At 35.7% G+C, this 25,985-nt stretch overlaps 1 protein-coding gene across 1 annotated transcript; it reads right to left on the bottom strand.

Annotated features, from left to right (window-relative positions):
- Positions 1-7,715: 7,715 nt before the first annotated feature.
- Positions 7,716-12,892, bottom strand: LOC104241132 (uncharacterized). Its single transcript, XM_009796047.2, has 4 exons — positions 12,467-12,892; positions 11,293-11,528; positions 10,477-11,176; positions 7,716-9,807 (listed from the first exon to the last, which is right to left on the bottom strand). Exons 2-4 carry the CDS (start codon positions 11,524-11,526, stop codon positions 8,087-8,089), a joined length of 2,655 nt encoding a protein of 884 aa, XP_009794349.1. The 5' UTR covers positions 11,527-11,528; positions 12,467-12,892; the 3' UTR covers positions 7,716-8,086.
- Positions 12,893-25,985: the final 13,093 nt, after the last annotated feature.

Raw genomic sequence — 25,985 nt, 5'->3', positions numbered from 1 at the left:
ATGTACATTTCCTTAGGAAAAAACCTAAATCCTTATGGATTTGCTAGGAAAGTCCTTGGAATCTTTTAGGCTTGTAGAGAATTCTAGAGAAAACTCTTATCTTGTAAATATCAAGGACTTGTGTAATAATTAATATTTACACACTAGCCCCTAGGAGACTAGTATATAAAGAGGGCCATTCATTTGTAATTCACCAAGCAAACAATTAAAGTTCTCTCTAATACAAAGCTTCCTTTAACAATTCTCTTGTGTTCTTTCTTTCATTCTCTTGGCGATCTTGAGTGTAATAAGGCTGACTTGTCATAGCAAGAACGTGAGCAAGTTGTGCAAGATCGTGAGCGAGTTGTCAAGTGCCGCACGTGTACTTAGTTATCAACTAAGGATGTGACAACGTGGTATCAGAGCGAAAGTTTCAACTAAGGGAATAACGAACGATGGAGAAATTAACGCTGCCAATACCAAGCCATCGTCATCCAGGATGCTGCTGGCAAGAGCGGCCCGAGGACGTCTCGCTCGGTAAAGAGTGGGTGATGAAGATGAACGTGGGGATGGACGCCGTGGAGATCTTTGGCCAACGCTTGGGGAAGGTGGAAGGCACCCTTAACGTTCTTGAGGGCCATACTCTTAAAGAAATTGAGAGTATCCGAAATGACTTGGAGGGACGTACACAGACTGAGATGGAACTAAGGCAAACCATCACTGCCTTAGAGTGAAGACTCATGGAGGCTTCGAGTACTATCGATGCTATGAAGGCAAATATAGAGTCACTCGAGGAGCATGTCAATGTTGGTGTGACCGAGGCAGTCATCAATGTTGTAGTGACGAGGGAGGCCAAGATCGAGGCTCCCAAACCCCCGGTGTTCAAAGGTGTTCGTGATGCACAAGAAGTGAAAAACTTCTTTTGGCACTTGGAGAACTACTTCAGGCACGACAAAGTGAGGGGAGACCGTGGCAAAGGCAAGGAGATACAAGAACAATACTCCAAGACTCAAGATCCCAAAAGTCGAGTGGTCGTCAGGGCTACGCCGAGAAGAAGGCACATGCTGAGAAGAAGGGATGCTACATATGCGGAGGGCCGCATGGCTTCAGGAATTGTCCCGACCTCAAGAGCCTCAGTGCCATGGTCTGTGAATGGAAGGAGCAGCCACAAGGAGAGAGTTCGGGAACCACACAGTTGGGTATGATCAAATTATGTGGTGCTGTCACAAAGCAAGCTATCCAATCTACCGAGAATAGCAATCAGTACGTGGATCTCACCATCAACAACAAGCCCGCTCGTGCAATGGTGGATACTGGAGCAACTCATAATTTCATGACTGAGGTTGTCGCAAAGAGACTAGAATTGAAACTTTCTCCTACCAACTCTCGCGTCATGACCATGAATGCCGAGGTACAAAATGCTCGTGGGGTAGCTAATGAAGTTGGTGTCAAATTGGGAACTTGGAAAGGTATGACAAACTTTACCGTAACCACTATGGATATCTTTGACATTATACTGGGGCAATAGTTCTTTAGACATTGTCATACTTTGATCGACCCCTACCTCCAACGTCTCTTGGTTATGGAGCGAGAAGGAGCTTGCATGGTACCTACAGTGACTATGCCACACGGACAGATCCAAGCACATCTCTCAGCTATGCAAGTTTTCAAGGGGATCAAGAAGAGGGAGCCGACGTTCATGGCAACAATTGCAAGCCTAGAAGAAGACAAGAGTTTTCAAGAGACACTGTCGCCTTGCATAGAGAAGTTGCTTGAGGAAAACAAAGATGTCATGCCCGAGGAATTGCCTAAGCACTTGCCGCCTAGGGGAGAGGTGGATCACAAGATTGAGTTGGAGCCAGGGGCTAAGCCACCCGCATTTGCCCCATATCATATGGCATCGCCCGAGCTAGAGGAGCTCAAGAAACAATTGAAAGAATTGGTGGATACTAGTCACATTCGCCCATCAAAGGCACCTTTCGGCGCACCAGTATTGTTTCAGAAGAAGAAAGATGGATTCAACGACTCACATACATGGGTTAGCGGAAGGAAACTTCTCTTCGAAGTCTTTAGTTGTGACAAGACTTCTTGGGATGATGGAGCTCACCGTAGGAGGAGTAGCATCATGAGCTTTATCTTTGTTCTTTGAGGAATTAAGGTTTTTTAAAAAGAAGCCATTTTTATCAGAAAAGAAAGAAGAGTTTCTCTGAAGAAGAAGGTTGAAGAAATGTTGAAGACAAAGTACGAGTTGAATAAAGAGAGATTGAGAAAGTTTGGAGAAGTAGGAAGTGTAAATGAAGAAGTTTGATGCGTATAAGTAAAAGAATAGATGGCTAAAATCATGGCCATCATAACCGGGAAAAGTGATGTTAAATCGTGGGATGACGCGTGTTCGTGGCATTAAATGCGGAGAGACGCGCGTCTAATCAACCGTCAGAAACTTTTCAGATGGGGTCAGAGAATTTCCCGCCAAGAAAGGTATCTCTACCAACTTTCCGGTGACACAAAGTTACGCCACCGGAAAGCCGGGAGATTATCTGTATGGGGTAAATATGTTCATATTTAATGATCGCATGAGAAAGCAACACATGGAGTCGAAGACAGAATATAGTCGGACCCGAAGGCAATGATATCGCTTGTCATCGGAAAGAATGATATTCATAAATGTAAAATAAATGTCTGTCATCCGGTAGCATTCAATGGAAAATATTCTATAGCATTAAGTACATGATCCGTTACAAAGAATATGGCATTCAGTGTCCAACATTATATATTCTTCAATGGCTCTCATAATTGTCATTTAAGAGGAGCTTTATTCTAGGACCTTGTTCCCTAGATGTAACTATAAATAGTGAGCTCTATTATCATTGTAAGGGGACGAATTTTCAAACAAGCATACATCATATTCTATCAAAAGCTTAATAATATTTTACTTTCTTGCTTATTTATATTGTCTTTACTGCCTCCGGAAGCTCTGCGCCTCGGACTAAGATATCTGTCATTTTATTTCAATTTCAAGGCTAAGTCTTATATTTTTATCTTATTCATTTATTATTTTTGGATCAAATCGATTCACTTATCTATAAATTATGTATAAATTCAACCGTACCATTTTACCGGTAAACAATGCCTTTATCATTTTATGTGACACGGTTTAATGAGATAATAAATTTAGCATATTCATTTGACTTATTACTACCTCTTAATAAGAGGAAATACAAGCAACTCTTGGTCAATATGCCTGTTTTATCATGGGGTATTTTTGGTATTTTGCGTTTATCTATGTTTTACTGTTGTTGTACCTGTAGGATTTGTACGTACCTTTCCCTTCTGTCAAAATAGCATGGTCTAGCCAGTTTTCGGACTGGTAATTTAAAAATATCCAGCATTTGTAAAGTCAATGAAAAATAGCCATTACTTTGCTGCAACACAAAAAGTTCCAGCATAATATACTGGAGATTTGTGCACCTGTGTACGAACTTCTAGCATAATATGTTGCACCAGTACAGTATAATATGCTAGAAGTCCAGTATATTATACCAGTCCAGTATATTATACTAGAACTTTAGTACAATATACTGGAGTTCCAGTATATTATGCTGAAATAGTTTCCGGATTTTGAACATTATTTTTGTTCAAATTTATCTTTATATAAAAAATATCTAAATTTCGATTACGTTTAAAATTGTGGCTATTTTTCAACGACCAATTGTAAATCTAATTTCACCCTTCCCTTCTTGGTAGGGGTGTTCATGGTTCGGTTTGGATCGGTTTTTTCCTAAAATGAAACCAAACCAAGTAAGTCGGTTTTTCAAATATTAGAACCAAACCAAACCAATTATGTCGGTTTTTTCTCGATTCGGTTTATGTCGGTTTTTCGATTTTTTTGGTTATTTGTCGGTTTTTTCTTAAATATAAGACATACACTACCAAACACACATTTCGACGATCACATTTTCAACGTAACACTATCAAATCAATTGCCCTTTGAGAAATATATTATTTACCAAGATATATTGATGATAATTGAATCAAATAGTGATGAATAATTTAAGGACTCAATTAAAAATATTATTATTTTAAACATGAAATAGATTCTTACACTTAACAAAAGAAAACTACCAATTAAACTAGAATGTAAAGGTAAAGAACTATACTAAAAGTGCAAACGATTAATATTTACTATAAAAATTTTAAAACTTTGTATAAAAATATACGTATATATAGGTGTAATAATAAATTTAAAATAGCTACTCTTATATTCGGTTTGGTTCGATTTTTTTAATTAAAACCAAAACCAAACCAAATTTGATCGGTTTTTAAATTTTAAAATCAAAACCAAACCAAATCAAAAAGTATCGATTTTTTTTGTCGGTTTAATTTAGTTTTTCGTTTGGTTCGGGTTTTTGAATTTTTTTGAACACCCTTACTTCTTGGAAAAATGCACTGGACCACTAACGTTGATTTCCTTTCCGATTCCCAAGAAGTGCAACACAACCCCCTTTGGAAAAAGTGGGCTCAACTAAAATTCCATTGCACATATAGCCATTTGCAGCCTTTTGTTTTGCTAATTGGACTCACTGACACGTGGTTTTGGTATCTAAATGCACTATCTAACTTTGTATATCTAATTGTAGGTCTCGATTATTCATCCTGTCATTTAAATTAATAAATATGGAGTATAATAAAGTTTTCGGGCTCTATGTTGACTTCCTTGTGCGCTTTCTTCATGTTGATGTCATGTATTTTACTTCTTCCTCTCAAATAAAAGTTTACCTTTCTCTTTATTGTGGTAATTGTAAAAAAAAAAAATAAGTTCAAGATGGAAAATGAATTACTGAACTAAATATTGTTCAAAATTAGAAGCCACTATGTTTTTTATTCGAATTATTCTTTTTCTCCTGTTTGAGTCGTGTTAAAAGAACCTTTGAGAGGCACTTCCTTAAAACTAACTGTACAACATTATTGTTACAACCTAATATTGTACTCCAATAATTGAAAAAAATTGCCCTTGCAAAGTTTGCCAGAATTAGAAACTAGTAAAAAGTATCAATTTAAATGGAAAAAGATAAAGAAATTGTTTAATTTAACCAATGTCCTAGGTAAAACCCCCAATTATTGAATCAAGTCAATCTTAAAATAGAATTACTTGCATAGCTCTCCGACAAGAAACAAGAAATTTTATCGGGGTTTTTATTTTATTTTGCAAATTTAAGCTACCTATTTCGCCAAATTAAGAATACAAATTTTAATTTGAGATACCTCACACTCGCTATAATTCAATTCCAACAATATTACAGTGTGTGAAAATATATTAGTATCAAGTATTTGGCTTTTTAAAAAAATGGCAGTGTCAGATCATATGTCAACAAAAAAATGATGTGTTTAAATATGAGAACATATATGTAATAAAATTTCCGACCACTTAATTTATTTCATGTATGTTTTCAAAGTCAGTCATGGATTAAGTGAAAAAATAAATTAGGTTCATTTTACGAAATTATGGTGAAGAAGGAAAACTAAAGGAAAAAAAACAATAACCTTGCCAGTTTTATTCTCTGAGTGGAAGGAAATATTTTCTACTAAATATGTCAGAATCACTCTATACTTTTTTTTAAGGACCGTTCGGTTAATATAAGTTTAATGTTGCAAAAGTTGTATCATTATACTAAGGGGTCGTTTGGTAAGAGGTATAAGAAGGTATAGGGGTGGTATAAAAATGTAATACCATCTTAATACTTTGTTTGGTTAGCAAATTAGGTATAAGTTTTCCCAGTGTTAATTTTAACACCAGGATAACTTATACCTTATAGAGGGTGGGGTAATTAGCACCGATATAACTTATATCTTCTTCTTAGAAATTATGCAATTGTCATTCTTAATACAACATACCAAACAGTGAATAAACAACAATCTCATCATAACTAACCCCAGCATAACTTATACCGACATAAGCCGTATTCCAACCAAACGACCCCTAAGTTAGATATTATTTTATTTAATCTCAGATGAGATGTGAATTTATGTGAATAGGTCAACAATGAATGAATAAATATGCAAATGTATAAATGAAGAAAGTAAAAATTGCACGGGGCGCCCTATTTGGTCCCCCCAGTTAATCTATACCGATTTTTTTAAAAACTTTTAACTTGTACCCACTTTTTAAATAACTTCGGCTCATTTCTCCTCTCCCTTCTCCTCCTCAAAGTTATATCCGCCCTCAACCTCTTTTTGAAGTCCGTGACTAAAGGTCCTTGCTTGATTGAATGGTGGCAATAGATGATCTGTTAAATGACGAAGCAACAGATCCTATTTGATAATGCATGGCATTAGCAACAGCATATTGGTTTATGTAAATTGTTAAAAAGTTTCTTGCTTTATCAAATATCTATTAATAGTTCCTTTGGATGGTTTAGTTGTTGAACTAATCATCTAAATAATTGGTCCGATTAGAGAGTTATAAGATGAGGTATCCTTGCTATTGAATGCTTTATGTGACAGTAAAGCAGCTATTTTCATGTTTTCGTGACAGTATCATTATGAAGGGAAGAAGACTCTAGAGCTGAAGTTCGCCAGTTACAAAACAAAAACTTCAGCTCTAGAGCTGAAGTTCGTCAGTTACAAAACAAAAACTTCAGCTCTAGAGCTAAAGTTCGCCAGTTACAAAAACAAAAACTTCAGCACACTTGCTACTTCAGTCCCATCTACTAGAATGCTGAAGTTTTGCGTGATTGTCTTTGCTACTTCAGCCCCGTATGCTGAAGTTATGCGAAAAAGTGGGTACACTTACAATTTTTTTTGCAAAGCGGGCACAAGTTAAAATGTGACCCAAAAAACGAGTATAGATGCAAATGCCTCCCGCCAACGGGGGAAACTCTTTACTAGTATATTGTATAATTGGCGGGCAAAAAAAAAAATTAAGTAATAGATAGTATAAAGGAAAAAATTTTGTACCTGTATTAAAATTTGATTTTGTTGCAAATATTTGATTAATATAAAATTTTGCGAAAGTTATGTGACATTATACTATTACAATAATAGAGTCATACATTTTGGAACATCTCGAAATTAAGATAGTGTCATACATGTTGGGAGAGATGGAGTAATTTTTAAGTTAAATCAAAACAACACTATTAATTGGCAGGTATGCCAGAGTCATCGATGAAAAATGTGATTAATATTATTTAGAAAATGTTGGGGGTCGTTAGATCATTAATTGACAAAAGTGATGGTTTAAGATACAATTAGTGACATAGACAGAAAAAAGAAAATTGGTTCCTAATATATAAGTTTTTTCTAATTTTGGTTCTTGTGTTTTATGCTTGAGCATATCTATAATCAAGTTTGCATCTTTCGTGCAGACTGTGAACTAAGTTGTTATTGTCTATAAATTCGAGATCATTGAAGGAATCCATAAACTTTAAATTCTGAATTCGCCTATAAATTCAAGCATGTCTTTTGCTGACCTGTATTCGTGTTAATATATATAATAAACCCAATAAGCTGCTTTTTCTTGAATTCATAAATCATAAACTCAAAATCTTCGCTCCACCTCTTTGCTAGACCGGTTGAAATGTATCTTTTCATGTGACCATCTATAGAACGGAAAGTACGTTCAAAAAAGCATGAAGTTTCAATCTTTCATTTCAGGCAATCAGGAAAAATATAACATCTTCTAAACCTCACGTAACAAATAAAAAACATGAATTTAGGAAAAAGAAGAATATGAAAGGAGATTCCACCCAACATGGCCACCAACCTGCATTTCATTTCAAATTAGATTAATCACTTTAAGGGGAAAAAAAAGTAGCATTATTAATAAGCTCTTACAAGAGTGTAATGGAAGCAGGGAAAGTGACATTTAAGTTTTACACAGAAATGTACAAAAATAAGCTCTAATGGTGTCATGAGATCCCTTTAGGGAAGCTGCAAGAACCTTGGTGCTCATTCCACACCACAAACCCCCTCCTCAACATTATTTTGAGATAACTGAAAAATCCTCGAGGGCCGGTTAGAACAGAATTGAAACTCAAAACCCTTTTCTACTAAAATATCAGGCTCGCTCTTTGTCTGGGGTTTGAACCGTGATGTGCACTTAATCCACACATTAACATTGCTTCATAAGAAGAGCAAGATTACCGTTTAGATATCTCTGCCTTGGCAAGCGCCTCGTTCTTTTTCCCCAACCGGTTAGGCTTTTTTCCTCAAGCCCCAGCTCACCAGAACAAGGCTGGTTTACTGGAGGTGGGCAATCTGCAGGAATTGTTGGGGAGGGATCGGCATTTGCTAAACGCTTCCTTCCCCTACCACTCTTGCCAGTTTTCCTATGTGACATGGTCGACTGCCAAGAGGATCCACTTGCTTTAAACAGTTCTTCGAATTTCAAAATATCCTTGTTCACCTCATACCTAGATAGGGAAATAAGACCAGGAAGAACGTCCCTCTGAAAATCTTTCCGTTGCCTTCCCCTTTTTCCTTGCCCTCTTCGAGGCCGTTTTGGTAAGGTAATGGCAACTGTTTCTTCGTTGTTTTGGCTCTCCAATGTCGGCATTTTATAGGAATACTCTTCTTCCTTCATATCTTCCAGCTTCAGTGTCATAAACTCAAAGTAATCAAAGCCAATGGGAATGGATTCCTCATCAAACTCAGATGCTGTACCTGAGCAAATCTCTGTAGCAATGGATTCTTGTTGAACACAACAGTGAGAGGAGACCAACTCAGCAAACCATTTGAGGGAGTCGCTAGTTTCAGTTTGCAACGCATCATTCATTTCTCCATTTGCACCGGACATTGAGATGGAGATTATAGACTCAGCAGCAAGCCTCATGGCGGCTTCATTCGATTTATTAGATTCTTCTAATGTATGTTTAGATTCCCCACATTCCGCTTCATATTCAAGAATTGCTGGAGCCTCTAAATCTATCTCAGTGGTTGCAATCCTCACCACAGCCCGAGGAAGAGAAGGTGCAGATGGAGCCTCTTCTTCATCTAAAGACAAGTTCAAATCAATTTGATGCCTTAGACTAGAAATGCAACCATTTAGTCCCTTTTCTTGAAGAAAATCCTTGGCTTCCACCTGACTTCTAGAAACAATCTCGTCTCCTGAAATTTTCGTGGCAGTAACATTGTCAACATTAGGAAAAGCGGTGTTTGAGAGCCCACTTTCTGCATGCGAGTCCGTGGGGGCACTGAAAATTGGAACACCAAAAATTGTCCTTATTTTAGTGCTGTCACTAACTTCAAAAATAGATCTCGATGATATGGATCCCTGCCTCTGATCTATAATTTGAGAGGAATTGACAGCTGTGTCTTCTTGTCTGAAAAACAGCTGAGAATTATTCTGCAAGGAGTCCAGATTTAAGTGATAACAATTTTCCCTCCCTTTAGTGTGCTCTACGCCTTTTTGTGATTTCACCACTAACCAAGGCAATGTCTCTCGGGAATTTTCCTGCTTCCTTTGACAATCTCCAGATACCGGCGCTTTTCCAGACGCTTCAGTTCGAGACACACAGGAAGTTTCCCTGTCAATCCTCATATGCATGTTGTTTTGACAAGACGCAACGTTTCGCAGGAGTTTAGTATAACTCTGAGAAAGTGGTGGAGATTTATGAGTGGCATTCTGGACATTGGAACAGCTAGCAGATTGCATTTGATTTTCTTCATGAATTTCTACACCAAAAATTGTTTTCTTCCTCTGGTGTTCTGTCTTGGTTTCCTTAAAGAGAGAGTGCCTGAAAAGTTGATGACCTTGCGGTGACTGAAAAGCTTTAGGTAAAATTTCAGCAGTTTCAAGTCTTCCAGAAGATTCGTTATCACGTTGCTTTTTCTCTGAAACAAGAAGTAGCAATGAGATCAAAATATGTGGCAATAGAAAGATATTAACATCAAACACAGCAGTTCAAATAAAAACTAAAATTGCTGCATTCTCACTTATCAACAGAACTTTTCTGCCCTTTAAACGAGGCATACTCACTTATCAACAAATCTTTTCTGCCCTTTAAATCAGGTAGTCGACACACTGCATATAAGGCATATAATGGCGTTTGAGTGGGATAAGATGGATAACATTCTGAAGTACATGGAAGTAAGCAAAAAAATAGGTCTGGCAACTGTATATCACAGGATTGCCTAAACTACTACTCCATTTGTTCCAATTATTTAACACCTCTTCGGTATTTTGGGACCAAAAATGTTTTGACACCATTCCATTAGTAATGTTGCTCTATACAATTTTCACAACTTTTGCTAATTTGAACATCGATGTGAAGTTTTTTCTGCGAAGATAAATTCTCAACCATTATTGAATATTTTGTTCCACTACCACTCATGTAATGTATACGTCAAATTAATACTTAAAATTCCTTGTCTAGTCAAACTACTATATAAAATGAGAAATGGAAAGTAAAAACCAACCGTGACAATTAATACGTTTCACGGCTGCCTACTAATAAAGTTGAAAAGTGAAAAGAAGGGTTTACATCATGAAAGTAATCTTACCAGCATTTAGTTTAGAAGTTAACTGCTCTTCTCCATTTTTGTGAGGCGGGTGGTTGAGGAAAATTCCACCAATCCTTTCCTTGAGTGACTTCGGAGAGAATTTCCCCCCGTCATAGATGTCATCATCGAGGCAAGTAATGCTATTTATATTGATATCCGGCACCAACGGAGAAGCTTCTTCAAGTGGTAAAGGTTTATTCAAGTCAGCTAGTTCATCAGTTCCTTTTAAGGAACTAGCTCTGTTAAGATCAGCATCAGAATGAAATTCTAAAGCGCTGGCAATAGGTGTCTTTGCATCTCTACTTCGGGGCATCTTATTAGTTCCCTCAACAGGGTTCCCTTGAATGCAGGGCAATACCCATTCGTTATTTACGCTCCTATCAACTACAAATCTAGAGTCAAACATTTTCCTTTGGAACAAACTGCTACTAGGCTGGTGAGATTCACATTCCTTTGAACTTTTAGTGAGCTGGGAGGAGAAATGACTCGACCTACTATCGTTCTCCATAAAATCAAAAGAAGATTGATTCTTAGCAGTGTCTGTGGCCGATAGCTGACCAGCTATAGAATCCAATGAAGGAAAATGAGACGATGAAGGAATTGACTGGAATGTCTTCATTGGATGGTTAAGCATTTCTTTCCTTTGATGTTCATTCATTAGATCCCTTTGTCTTCTATAAAGCCGGTGGAGTTCTTGGAGCTGCATCAGTAAACCACATTACAGCATATAAAATGTTGAAAAAATGATCTCTTTATGTTAGCCCTTCATAGAAAATGAAACAATTTGAGCGAGAACATGATTAAGAGTCTGAATACCTGATGCCTGAAAACTATCTCATGCTTCAAAATTGTCTGCCTCACTTTTTCTTTGTCACATTCAAAATATCCATCAATAGGTTGCGGCGACAAAAACGAGTCAGTGCACTGATTTCTTTTCCTTGACTTGTTTTCATGATTTACGAGCCATGGGATGTTAGTTCCGTTGCTATTTAGATCACTCATGGAGCAAAATCCTGGCAAATATGTCTTGCATTGTATTTTAGTTCCCATTCCTGCACTCATACAAGGAGTGGAAAAAATATGATTCGAGTAATAAAATGATTAAACACCAAGAAAAACACTAAAGAACTCTAAATTAGACCATAAAAATCAAGAACATATTTTCCGGAGAGATTATGACAGTGACAAGCTCAATAAAGAAAGCAGACAATCCAATTTAGTTCAGTTCAATGAGCCAGTATACTTGCTTGAAAAAATTCCCAATTTTATCAGCACTTATCTGCATTATAAAAAAAGACATCTCGGTGCACGAAACATCCCGCATTGATGCAGGATCCACAGAAGGACGCCCCCCCCAAGGGGGTGTGATATAGACAGCTCACCCTAATGCAAGCATGATTCTACGGCTCAAACCTGTGATCTATATGTCACACAAGACAACTTTACCATTGTTGCAAGACAATTTTTTTGCATTGTATTGATAATATTTCTAGCTAATGTAACAAGGGTTCTATCACCGCAAAGTATATCAATAAGAAGTAAAAAATTGACAGGAAAAAGAGGGGTTAAAAAGGAAAGAGTTTTAACAGTGTACACATTTTTTACACCAGGTTGAGATGTCCTATAAGGTAACTGTCTATAGTAATTCTAATACGGTAACCTAAAAAATAGAGTAAATAACAATAAAATTACTAAATTTTCAAGTCAATTTCTGGAAATGAGGACAACGCAATCTATGGCCTATCTTGACTTTGGTCAAACAAATTAATTCCTTATATTTCATGAAAAAAAAAATTCCTTGTTCAATTTTACTCAACAAATGTATGAAATATTAGCAGAAAATTTCCACTCCAAATTTTCCAATTCTCTTATATTTTCTTCCTTTTTAGTAATCAAAACATATAGAACAAATCCAACTGGAAGCTCAAAACAGCAAAAAGAAAATAAAAAATTAAACAACATAGAAGAACTGACAGAAGTAAAGAATTACCTCAAAAATTTTCTGCTAATTCCTCCCAACAACCTTTGTGCTGTCACTGATCGAGAAACCTTAAAACAAAAACATCATATCCACAACCAAGAATTCAATTTAAAAAAAAAAAAACATATGAAAAAACAAGTACCCTTCGACTGATCAATAGAAGAAAGCTACATGTAAGAGAGATCCCAGATAAGATTAAGATCTCTCTATTCCTCTCTCTCTCTTTCTTTTTCTCTCTCTACAGAAAAATGAAGTCTTTGCAATGACTTAAAAAATGTCAACATGTGGTCTATTTGTTATTCTCATATACTTTTTCTTTCACCTTCAATCATTTCTTTACCCAATTGGCTGGCTATATTTGATAGTTATATAACAGCGTATCTAATCTGAAAGAATAATAATATTAAAAGATTTTCTGGGCTTTTGAGGAAGTGAATGAAAGACACATAGGTATTTGTAGCACATTTTCTAGATTCTCTGTGCCCCTCCCCCTTTACTCACTTCCGTGCTTGTTGGGGTACCTTTTTTTTTTTTCTCGCCCAGTGTCCCGCACCCCATTGGGGCTGACTAAATTTAGATTCGCGCCGAAAAGTTTTATATTTGGGGTAAAGCGCTCACATACAAAGGTAGACTTCATATCCAAGTCTCGAATCCAAGATATTTGGTTAAAGATAAAGGAATACTTACCACTACACCACAGACGTGGTTGGTTATCCCTCTCTATTATTTTACAAGTGAGTATTTCTTTATACTGACCCCTAATTCAGGTTAGTAATATTATTATTGGGATTTAACTCATGTACACTTAACAATATAATTTTTTCCTATTATTAGTGTATTTTAACCTGCAACAACATGCAACTTATCTTATATTTCACACTACTATAGTCTATACCCTTATTTTGATGGGAGCCTTAGAGCAATGTTAAAGTTGTCTTCGAGTGATCTATATATTGCGGGTTCGAATTGTGGAAACAGTTATTTATTCTTACATTAGGTTAGATTGTCTACATCATATAACCCTTGGGGTGTGGCCCTCTCCGAACCCTGCGTGAACGCGAGATGTCTTGCAACAGACTGCCCTTCAGCAGGGGCGGACGTAAGGTAAAATTATTGGGTTCAATTGAACCCAAAACTATTGACGTTGGGTATAAAATTATATGCAAAAATTCGTTAAAGTTGAAATAAATAGTAAATCTGAACTCATAGCTTTAAAAATATATTAAAAATCTTAAAGTTGAACTCATAGACTTTGAATCTTGGATATGCTCCTGCCCTTTAGACTACCTTAGTTCTATATTCACATTTAGGTTTTCTATGCTATGTAATCATTATTCTTTACTTTCAAAAATAACTAATACTAAGGACACAATAGAAAAATATAATTAATATTTTCTTTATTTTTTTAAAATAATAAATATTTTGAATCACTTATTTTTGGTACCATAACAACTAAAATGGAGTATAATTTTAGAAGGTGAGAAAGGACATCTTTAGGCCATCTCCAACCTTACCTCAATTCTCTGTAATGGGGGCAATTTTTGGAGTAATTTTGTCCCCAAAATAGGGGATGAATAGTGTTCCCTCAAATATGGGGTACACTATTCATTTCCCCCATTACTATTTATCACTTTTTTATTATTATTTTATTATTTAATCTTTTAATTTATCTCTTTATATATACCTAATTATGTTTATGTAATGTCTTTATAATATTAATTTTACATCTTAACTTTGGTGTATAATTTTGATAAATTAATTTTTGTGCATTTATTATTTTTATGTAAAATAGTAGGTTAATTTTCTTATAAGTTATAATTGTACAAAAAATATATAATTATCTCAAAAAATGAATGGTGCAAATATAAAATATTAGATGTTGCTAAAATTGAAAGGTGCGAATATAAAATATTAGATGTTGCAATGATTTCACTTTTATTTGAATTATTAGTTAATCTATAATAATTGCTTACAAATTATATTATTTAAAATTTTATAAAATTATTTTAATGGAAATTACAAATAATTAAAAATAAAAGATGAAATTTGTTTAATTGAAATTAAAAAATGAAATTAAAATGAAAGATAATAATATAATATATAAAAGATGAAAGAATATAAAAAAGTTTGGGAATAAAATAAGAGAATAACTGGAATAAGTTATTTTAAAAATGGGGAAATCATCATTTTAGGAACTAAAAACGAGGCAAATGTGGGAGATGCCCAACTTACGATAGAAAGGTCTTCAACTCTAAAAGCTTCTTTAACTGACCTCATCCATTATCTTGAAAGAAAAAATCTAAGTATCTGATTAATAATCACGCGCAGGAGCAGTGCATGGATAATGCGCTTTCTGTTTAAGACTGACGGAAAGTACAAAGCGTACGACACGACTCAGTTGAAACTTGAAACTATGGAGGCCGAGAGTTAGCTGACATGTGGAACTGTGGCGCGTGGCTGAAGATACTCTTTGTCGTGAATTGAGTTAAGTTTTGAACTCAACTTACTCCGTCCTTCGGAAATTTTAGTGGGCGTTTGGACATAGAAATTGTAAAATTCTAAAAAAAAAGTGAAAAAACAAAAAAATTAAGTGAAAATAATATTTAAAAATTAGAGTTGTATTTGGACGTGAATATAATTTTGGGTTATTTTTGAAGTTTTGTGTGCGATGTGAGTTAAAATTTTGAAAAATAACTTTTTGGAGTTATTCAAATTGTCGAAAAATTTCAAAATTCATCTTCAAGCGAAAATGGAAAATTTTATGGCCAAATACTGATTTCGAAAAAAAAATAAAAGTTTTTCAAAATGAAGTGAAAAAGTTCTTATGCCCAAACGGGCTCTAATAAATTGCTCGATCTTTTTTTTTTGGTAATAAAAAGGTATATATATCTTGAAATTATAAAATGGTAGGAAAAAACTGTATAGCTTTTCAAATAGCAAGACTGTCATATAACATGAATTTTTGGTCTATAACTCAAAACAATAAATCTCAAGTTTGAAAGACAATCCAAAATTTCAACTTAATAAATTCAAAGATCAATGTTTTTTTAAAAATATGAGTTTAAAACTTATACTCATATGGACGGTTAGTCGGTTACACAATATGGGCCTACGCGTCGTCTGTCTCCGCTCATTTTTGCTGATTATTCAACGTTTAAAAGATTTTAAAGCTATTCTAGTGTTCAAACTTTTTTAATTCCAACGTATCCTATAGTAAATATCTAATTTTGGGTATTTCCTACTTCCAAGCCACTATATACGCTATTTATTATCTTTTTCTCTCATTTTTCAGATTTTTCTCTCACATAATTACTGTATTTGATGTAAACTTCTCACTCCACATTCTATCTCTCTCTAATTTGATACACGTCATTCTCAGATCAAAATTCTCACCTATATTCATAAGTTTCTTCTCTGAAAGACCAAAATTCTCCACAATTCCTCCCACAATTTCTTCTTCACACTTCCCAGCAAATTCCTCCAACTCCCCATTTTTATTTTTGGCTGTAACTTTAATAGGAAAGGAAAAGAAAAAAGACAATCTTAGAAGACTTCTACAATAGCAAGACCCAGAAAAACCCACAAGTTCAACCAAATTAGTCTGACCACAAAAGGAGGGGCAGTCAAAGATAATGCAAAGCACAGAAGTTGAAGAACTAGTCCATCGCTGGTAGAGAGACGAATCCTCGAAAACAATACGCAACGTCTTGCCATGATTTTTGCTCGGCTACTGTACATGATACGTGGGAACAATGAAATTCAGGGTTTTTGCTCGACGGCGGATTCGCCGGAAATTAGGGTTAACAAAGACGACGGAGTTTAAGGCTGATCAACTTGAATTTCTGTTAATATATTTCAATATATTTTCAATGTATCACGTTGTATTGTCATATATTTCATTGTATTCATTGTCTTTTTATTCATTGTAATTCAATGTATCTCGTTGTATTCCATGTATTTCATTATATTTACTGTCTTTTTTTTAATTGTATTTCAATGTATCCTGATGTATTCTATGTATTTCATTGTATTCACTGTCTCGCTATATGCCATGAATGTATTCATATGTTTTTTTTTTAATTAATATAATTTATGTATTCAGAAGTATTATAGAATTTTTCTGAAGATTGCGATGTTTTTGGGGTATTTTTCGGTTGAGAATCTTTTTTATAATTGAAAATACAAATTTTGTTATAATTGAGTTTGTTGAGTTATATTAGGAGTCTATTATGTTAATTGATTCACTTTCCGTTTAAAAACAGTGTAATCTCATGTTTCACGCGCGTGAATACAGTCGAATACAATAATTTGTCCAGCTGTAATCCTACGTTTCACGCTATGAATATAGTCGAATACACTCGAATATAACAACTGAATAGCTGGACTTTCCTGATTCACGCCTATTTTTGCTACTGTATTCATGAATACAGTAGCTTAAATACATCTAATAGATCTCATAACAACAAAAAACGTATCTACGATTCGTAATATAGCAAATGGTATCTATAGGTAGTTAATTACCACTAAAAGATAGTACTTTATGAAAATTTCTCTCGTTTAAATGGCACAGTTACACTAAGAGAGGCGGCTTAACCCCCAAGCCAATAAAGTTGTCGCTTTAGGCCTCACAAAACTAGTGGCCCTAAATAATGCTCTTTTTATATGTAATTTAAATATTAATTGTATTTATTAAATAGTGATAAGAAATTTTTTCAACCATCTTTTGCTACCTTGTCACCAATCGTTGATAACATAGTTTTATATTTTATGTTGTCTTTTATCAGAGTTACTTGAGAAAATTCAAATGAAAGTGAAAGGCAATTAAATTTGCAGTTACTTTCTAGTTGTTCTTACTACAACTTGAATAAATTTTATTTATGATTCTAACTTTGTAAGATATTTTCTTTCAAGATCTCTGTTGGCACGCTTCAAGCTAATTACATCATAAAATATATATCACCTTTGTAAATACAAAAATCTACTTGATTGTTACTTTGGGAGGCAATGTTGTATAGTAAGTTATGTTGACGGTCATGGGAAAAGAATAAATTCAAAATTAAACTTAAGAAAATCTTATCAAAAATTAGTAATATTTCAACAAAGATTAAAGGAGTTGGTTACACCGTCAAGATGAAATTGCATCTCAAAAAGTAAAAATGAAAGAAAAAAACTTCAACAACAATATCTAAAATTATTAAATAAGTTTAAGGCCTCTTATAACGTCTTGGCTTTAGGCCTCCAATACTATTGAGCCGCCTCTACTATTAAGGTGTAGACATGTAAACTTTGAACTAGTTTTAATTCAAATCTCATCAACAGAAGGGCCTCATAGGAATTTGTTGAAATGCATTGTTCGTTATCCTAATTAATTCTGCTAAGCTTTCATCTATCTCCTATCAATTGTCATGTAATGTATATCCCACCAACAGATAAAACAAGTGAAATGAGAGCCAAAACTTTCCAAACTTCATCCATTTGTCTGCATGTTAACCTGATCCATGTCTGTTTGTTGACATGATTCTGCTTTGCCAAACAGAAAATTCCAAATTATTATGCTAAATCAAGTCCTTTTTCTTTTCCATCACTTTATTCCACATTCGTTTAAAACCATTAATTCAATCTTTTTTCAATACTAAATTCACATGAAATGAAAGTCGTAATTAATACTACCTCTTGCCCATTTTAATTGATTTTTTTGAACTTTTTTTTCTATGGTCCATAATATTTAATTTTTTATATATCAAGAAAGAATTATTTTCTTTTTTTTAAAATTGTCTTTGGATTAAAGATCTTAGAAATATTTATTATATTTTCAATGAACAAATTAAAATAATATGGTCAATTTTATTATTAATTAATACTAAAATATAAATTCCTTAACGTGTGTGAAACAATCAAAAAATCAATTAAAAATCAATTAAGGTGGATGGGAGGGAATAAGTTATTCTTGAAGATCACAAGACTCTTCCAAACTTATCACCAAAAAGGAAATAAGAAGTGTTAAACAAGGGTCCCGTCATTAAAAGTTGTTGTGGGAATTTACTCTATAATTTACATGACCAACTGTCATTTGATTTCCAAATTGACACAGAAAAAGTTGCAGTTTAACACTCCTATTCATTTTATGTTGCATTATTTCCTTTTTGTTATGCTCCAAATATCTATCTATTTATGTATATAAAATAATTTAACTTTAATTTTTCATTTTACTTTTACTATCTCTTCACATAAATACTGCTAACACATACTCCAATACTATCTACTCCAAGGGCAATACAAGAAAAAATAATTAATTCGTTTTTGAAATCTGAAAAAATTACTTATTTTGGACCACAAAAAAAAGGTCAAAAAATCACTTATTTTGGACCGGAGGAGTATGTATTTTTGTTTTATAAGGATGATAGAAGAAGATTCCTGAAGTCGTTTTTGGAGTGTGATATTAGAATTGATAGGCCAACAAACTGTAGAATCCTAAGAATGAATAATGAGGCAATTAAAAATTAATAGAGTGCTTTAACTCTTTCAATAAATTCACATCTACCTTTCGGCAATCAATAAGTAACATGCTCGCACACCCACCTATGGTTAGTCTCGTGTTGATATTTTTCCTTTTACACACGCTCTTCGTTATTCTTGCACCTTTATTTTAGACATCCATTTCATAATTAGTAATTTCCTAAAAAGGGAAAACTAGAACAAGATCTTTTGTTTTTTTTTTGTCCTTCAATAATTGAGGTTCAAAACCTCTATCCATGAGTAGACTCAGAAAAATACATATTGGGATAACGATCTCGCTGTTTATTTTTCCTTTTACTTATGGATGGAGTGGATGGGCATAAGGATATCGTGAACATGCTTTAGAGAATTTATAATATCCAAAATTTTAAATTTTAATCAAAATATCGTAAAAATAGTACGGGCTGGCCAGTTTTCGGACTGGTCACTCAAAAATAGCCAACGTTTGTCAAGTCATTGAAAAATAACCACTATTTTGCTGCAACAGAGACCAGTCTAGCACAATATACTGGAGTTCGGTGCACTTGCGTATGAACTTCCAACATATTATGCTGGAACTCCAACACACGGAAAGTTCCAGCATAATATACTGGAAATTCGAGCACTTGTGTATGAACTTCCAGCATATTATACTGGATCGGTATACTTTGCTGGAACTCTAGTATATTATGCTGGAGTTCTAGTGTACTTATGCTGGAGTTCAAGTATACTGCTAGAACTCCAGCATAATATACTGGTGTATTTTTCGGGTTTTGAACAATGTTTTCGCTCAGATTTATCTTTACATGAAAACTGGCTAAATTTTGATTACTTTTGAAAGCATGACTATTTTTGAATGACCACTTATAAATCTGGCTATTTTTGAATTTCTCCCCAAAATATCTCATGGTAGCTGGGCTTTGTCAATGGTTAAGCTATATATTTATGGGAAATTGCTCTCATTGGCACAAAGAAATAGCAAGTGCAGCAATACTTGGCACCCGCAGACTTAAAATTCTAAATTCACCTTCTTTATATACACACCCTACCCCAACTGCAGGCTGCTGCTTTCTAATAACCAGCTCTAATTCATCCCTATGTTGATCTCCCTCCCAGTCATGTTGCACAACAATACCCAGACCACTAACTTAAATCTTATGGTCCATGCAGCGCAGGAAATTTTTATGAAAATAGGTTCGCAATTACGAGCAATATGCACATGACTTTCCTGATAGTCAAGGAAAAAATCCAACAAGAAGTTGATTGGTACAAATTTACCTGCACCGGATGTTTATTAGTTTGGTGTTACCCCCCGATGCAAGTAAGTTTTTACCGACATTATTATTGTATTGGAAAAAAACTGAGTTTATATTAAAGATGATGTGGCATGACACATGGATTAGTTAAATGGTCAAAGCGCAGCAATTGACTAAGAGGCACGGATGGAGACAGCCACGGGAAGAAGAATTTAAATAGGCACGAGACGACGTATAGATACGAGTCTCGTACCAATTTAAATTATTTACAGCCAACGGATTAGAAGGCATTGAAGGCAAAGATCTGATGACAGAAAGGAGTCCAAATTCATTATTAAATACTTGATACGTTACAAAATTGGTATTTAATAGGAATGATTGTATAACGGCTTATTTAATGTCATTTATTACTCATGATTATATCATTAAAGCTGAGGCTTCATTCCTTTACCTAGAATTATCTATAAAAGGAAGAAGTATCATCATTTGTAAGGACACAGAATACTATTGAGAATTTATTGAAATACACATCTATTTGCTTTTTTACCATCGTTCTCAAAAGTATTTTATTTTTGTCTCCTGATTATCAGTAACCCGAATTTCTTTTTAGCTTTGACCAAAGACTCAGATTTTTGGTTAAACAAATTGGTTCCGTTACCGGGAATCTGATAATCTTTCCTTTTAAGCTATATCTTATCTATTGTCGTCACCATGTCAAACAACAACGCCGACAACAATAGTAATAACACATTGGGAAACCATGAGAATCAAATACATCAAAATCAAGATGACGTGGTTCCCTCTCCTCTAAATTCACCACGTCAATCTCGTGAAGGCACTCCTGTTACTGAATCCCGTGCTGATCAACAAGAGCAATCTGAACATTTTGAAGGAGTTACAACTGAAGCTTTGCAAAAGCTAATTGATGCACAGGTCGGCAAAGCTCTTCAGGCACTTGTTAGTCGATTGCCTGCTGCGCCACCTACACCAACTCCTAATAATAATACATTGGAGAACCCCCGTTCTGGTCTTGATAATTCTGGAAACGGAGCAACCCCCAGTGAACCACAAGAAGGGGGACCAGGTAATTTAAATAATTCGTATTTGCAAAATTTAGTACTAACCTTGCAGAAACAGCTTAAGGAACAAAATGAGCGTATTGAACAAATCCCTGGAGTTCCGCCTGTAATAAAAGGAGTAGACATGGACAAATACTCACAACAACCATGGAAGCCTAGTGCTGCTCCCCTTCCAATTCCGAAAAAGTTCAAAATGCCTGACATCCCGAAATATGATGGTACTACAGACCCACGTGACCACGTGACTGCATTTACAACCGGCGTAAAAGGCAATGACTTGACCAAACAAGAAATTGAATCAGTATTGGTCAAGAAATTTGGAGAAACACTCACCAAGGGTGCATTAACCTGGTATTCTCTTTTATCTGAAAATTCTATTAATTTTTTTGCTGAGCTTGCAGATTCTTTTATTAAAGCACATTCGGGAGCACAAAAGGTTGAGAAAAGGATGGAAGATATTTTCAAAATCAAACAAGGGGATTCGGAGTTGCTTAGAAACTTCGTTGATAGATTCCAGCGTGAAAGAATGACTCTACCTCGTGTGCCTGACAATTGGGCTGCTATAGCTTTTGCAAGTAATTTAAATGACAAAAGTTCTGAAGCCACGAGACGACTCAAAGAAAGTCTTCGAGAATTTCCTGCAACCACATGGAATGATGTTTACAACAGGTATAGCACGAAGCTGCGAATCGAAGAAGATACCGTACCTAAGCTTCATCATGAAGAAAGGGGCGGTACCCGAAGGTCAGAAACCGAAAAAAGATCAGGTAAAAACAGGTACGATCCATATATGGGACCTGCAGGAAAAGACCCACGGTCGAAACAAGATAGCCAACAATATGATCAAAAATCGAGGAACCGGGATTCTGGCTCTTCTTCAAAGTTCAGGAATGATCGGAACAGACAAGAATCACGAGATGATGACAGAAGTTTAAAGGCACAATTCGGTGGATATAATTTTAATGTCTCTACCTCCGAGCTCGTAGCTGTTTTAAGAAGCATGGGAGATAAGGTACGGTGGCCAAAAGAGATGAGGTCAAATCCAAGTAAACGCAATCCGGATCATTGGTGCGAATTTCACAACGTTTACGGGCACAAAACTTCAGAATGTAGATTCTTGCAGAGTGAAGTGGATCATTTATTGAAGCAAGGGTACCTCACTGAGTTATTTAGTGAGAAAGAAAAACAAGCTTATATGAAAAACAGACAAGAGCCACCACAACCTCCTTCACCCAAGAGGACAGTGAATGTCATAAGCGGGGGAGAAGATATTCACGGCGTAACCTACACAGCCTCCAACAAGGTTTCTAAGGTAACGATTACACACGGGAAACGGGTGCGGCAGGTCCTTGAAAATGAAAGTATTTCGTTCGATGACGCAGATACCGAAGGAGTGACAACTCCACATAATGACGCACTGGTAATATCTTTACTTGTACATGATACTAATGTAAAACGAGTTTTGATTGATCCAGGGAGTTCTGTAAATATTATATTACTAAGGGTACTACGAGAAATGCAAGCTGAAGACAAAATGATACCCAAGGCGCACACCTTGTCAGGCTTCGACAATTCAAGTGTAGTAACAAAAGGTGAGGTATTTCTAACAACTTTTGCTATGGGTGTTGTGAAGGAAACTAAATTTCAGGTAGTTGATATGGAAATGGCCTACAATATGATCATGGGGAGACCATGGATACACGATATGGACGCTGTCCCATCAACTCTACATCAGGTTATTAAATTCCCATCACCATGGGGAATTTGCCAAATTCGTGGGGATCAGCAGATGGCTAAAAGTGTCAACGCTGTAACAAGTACGAGCGCCGAAAATAAAGAAAAGTTGCAATTACAGGAAACAGTTGAAGGTAAAAAAGATCAAACTTCAACTGAACAGGAAAAGACGGATTTGGACTCAAGACCTGACACAATACAAGAACCTGAAGAAAATGAAAGCATCAAAACTTCTTTCATCACAGACAGGGGGACTTATTGTTATAAAGTAATGCCCTTTGGTCTCAAAAATGCTGGGGCAACCTATCAAAGGTTGGTCACCAAAATGTTCCAAGAACATTTAGGGAAAACAATGGAGGTATATATAGACGATATGCTCGTCAAAACCCAGCAATCTCATGATCATATTTCTCATCTATCTATTACTTTTGAAATTTTGCGAAAATTTAATATGAAACTCAACCCAGAAAAATGTGCATTTGGAGTTGCATCAGGTAAGTTTTTGGGTTTTCTTGTTTCTAACCGTGGTATTGAAGTGAATCCTTCTCAGATCAAAGCAATAGAAGAAATCCCTGATATCCTTACTAATAAAAAGGAAGTACAAAGATTAACGGGAAGAATTGCAGCTTTGGGGAGATTTATTTCCAAATCCTCAGAAAGGTGTTTTAAGTTTTTCTCTGCACTTAAAAAGCAAGATCATTTTGAATGGAATGAAGATTGTCAACAAGCCCTTAGAAATTTGAAAGCTTATTTGTCAAAACCACCGTTGTTGGCAAAACCGAAGGTGGGGGAAAAACTTCTCATTTATCTGGCCGTATCTGAAGTCGCAGTAAGTGCTGTTTTAGTCCGCGAGGACCAAGGTAAACAATCTCCTATTTATTATGTAAGTAAGTCCTTATTGGAAGCTGAGACACGATACCCACAGCTAGAAAAATTAGCATTAGCTTTGATCATGGCATCTAGAAAGTTAAGACCTTATTTTCAATGTCATCCCATTGTTGTAGTTACTGCTTTTCCGCTTCGAAATATTTTGCATAAACACGAACTTTCAGGAAGATTAGCAAAATGGGCTATAGAACTAAGTGAGTATGAAGTTATTTATCAACCCAGGACCGCTATAAAGTCTCAAGTACTAGCTGATTTCGTGGCTGATTTTAGCCAGGGGATGCATTTAGAAGCAGAAAAAGAATTACTAGTTTTTAATGGTGCGAACCCGGGGACTTGGGTTTTATACACTGACGGTTCATCTAATGTAAAAGGGGCAGGCCTAGGAATAGTCCTCATACCACCTGCGGGTGAGACCATTAGACAGGCTATAAAATGTCATTCTATAACTAACAATGAAGCAGAGTATGAGGCTGTAATTGCAGGTTTAGAATTGGCACGAGAACTCGGCATAACACAGATTATAATCAAGAGTGATTCTCAACTCGTGGTTAATCAGATGTTGGGGACTTATACAGCCAGAGAGTCACGAATGCAAGAATACCTCGCAAAGGTACGGGAGTTAATAAAGCAATTCCAAACTTGGAAAGTAGTGCAGATCCCAAGAGATGAGAATGTAGAGGCAGATGCTTTAGCAAACCTTGCATCCGCAGCAGACGTGGCAAACAATACAGATGCTTCAGTCATACATCTATTTCATTCCGTTCTTGAATCTGATAAAAACGAGGTAAATTTTAATCATCTAACATGGGATTGGAGAAATGAAATTGTTGCCTTTTTACAGCACGGAACCGTGCCTAATGACAAAGGAAAGGCTTACGCGCTTCGCAAAAAAGCTGCACGATATTGTTTATATCAAGGAAATCTTTATCGAAAGATGTTCGGCGGACCACTAGCAAGGTGTCTCGGACCCTCTCAAACCGAATATGTCATGAGAGAAGTACATGAAGGACATTGTGGGAATCACGCAGGAGGACGGTCACTGGTAAGAACGTTAATTCGCACAGGATATTATTGGCCTAAGATGGAAGAAGAGGCAACCAGTTTCGTGTCCAAATGTGATAAATGTCAAAGGTACGACAATAATATGCACAGACCAGCTGAGTTACTACATCCTGTTTTAGCCCCATGGCCCTTTATGAAATGAGGAATGGATATCGTAGGTCCACTTCCACAAGCAAAAGGTCAGGTAAAATTTCTACTTGTACTTACAGATTATTTCACTAAATGGGTAGAAGCAGGGGCATTTAAATAGGTACGAGAAAAAGAAGTTAAAGACTTCATATGGCGAAATATAATATGCCGCTTTGGAGTACCAAAGGAGATCGTGTGTGACAATGGACCACAATTCATTGGAGCTCAAGTTACAGAATTTCTTCGAAGTTGGCAGATCAAAAGAATAACGTCTACGCCATATCATCCAGTGGGGAATGGACAAGCAGAATCAACTAACAAAGTTATTATCAATAACTTGAAAAAGAGGTTACAAGATTCAAAAGGTAATTGGCCTGAGGTGTTACCTGGAGTATTATGGGCTTATCGTACAACGACCAAAACAGGCACTGGAGAAACACCATTTTCAATGGTTTATGGTACGGAAGCCTTAATTCCAGTTGAAATAGGTGAGCCAAGCACACGATACGATCAGGCAACGGAGGAATCTAATAATGAAGAGATGCGGGTTAGCCTAGATTTACTTGAAGGAAGAAGAGAAGCTGCTTTGATAAGGATGGCAGCACAAAAGCAAGTAATAGAACGATATTACAATAGGAAAGCACGCCTCAGATTTTTCAAAATTGGGGACTTCGTGCTTAAAAAGGTGTTCCAATCTGCAAAAGCTGCTAACTCAGGAAAGCTAAGTCCAACATGGGAAGGACCATACAAAGTCCGTGGCATTGCGGGAAAAGGAGCATACCAGTTGGAAACAATGGATGGTAAAGTTTTACCCTCACATTGGAATGCTGTCCACTTAAAAAGATACTACTTTTGAGAAAGTACTTACGGTCAGGTATCATCATG

The sequence above is a fragment of the Nicotiana sylvestris genome, chromosome 2, assembly GCF_000393655.2.
Source record: "Nicotiana sylvestris chromosome 2, ASM39365v2, whole genome shotgun sequence".
Lineage (NCBI taxonomy): Eukaryota > Viridiplantae > Streptophyta > Magnoliopsida > Solanales > Solanaceae > Nicotiana > Nicotiana sylvestris.
This window is presented reverse-complemented; position numbering and strand designations above follow the sequence as displayed.

What these genes read in the sequence shown, in the direction of transcription:
- LOC104241132 (XM_009796047.2), bottom strand. Translation starts at nt 11,526, where the DNA reads ATGGGAACTAAAATACAATGCAAGACATATTTGCCAGGATTTTGCTCC. An exon ending in AGATAGTTTTCAGGCATCAG is followed by an intron (nt 11,177 to 11,292) that starts GTATTCAGACTC and finishes TTACTGATGCAG; the next exon opens with CTCCAAGAACTCCACCGGCT. An exon ending in AACTTCTAAACTAAATGCTG is followed by an intron (nt 9,808 to 10,476) that starts GTAAGATTACTT and finishes TTCTTGTTTCAG; the next exon opens with AGAAAAAGCAACGTGATAAC.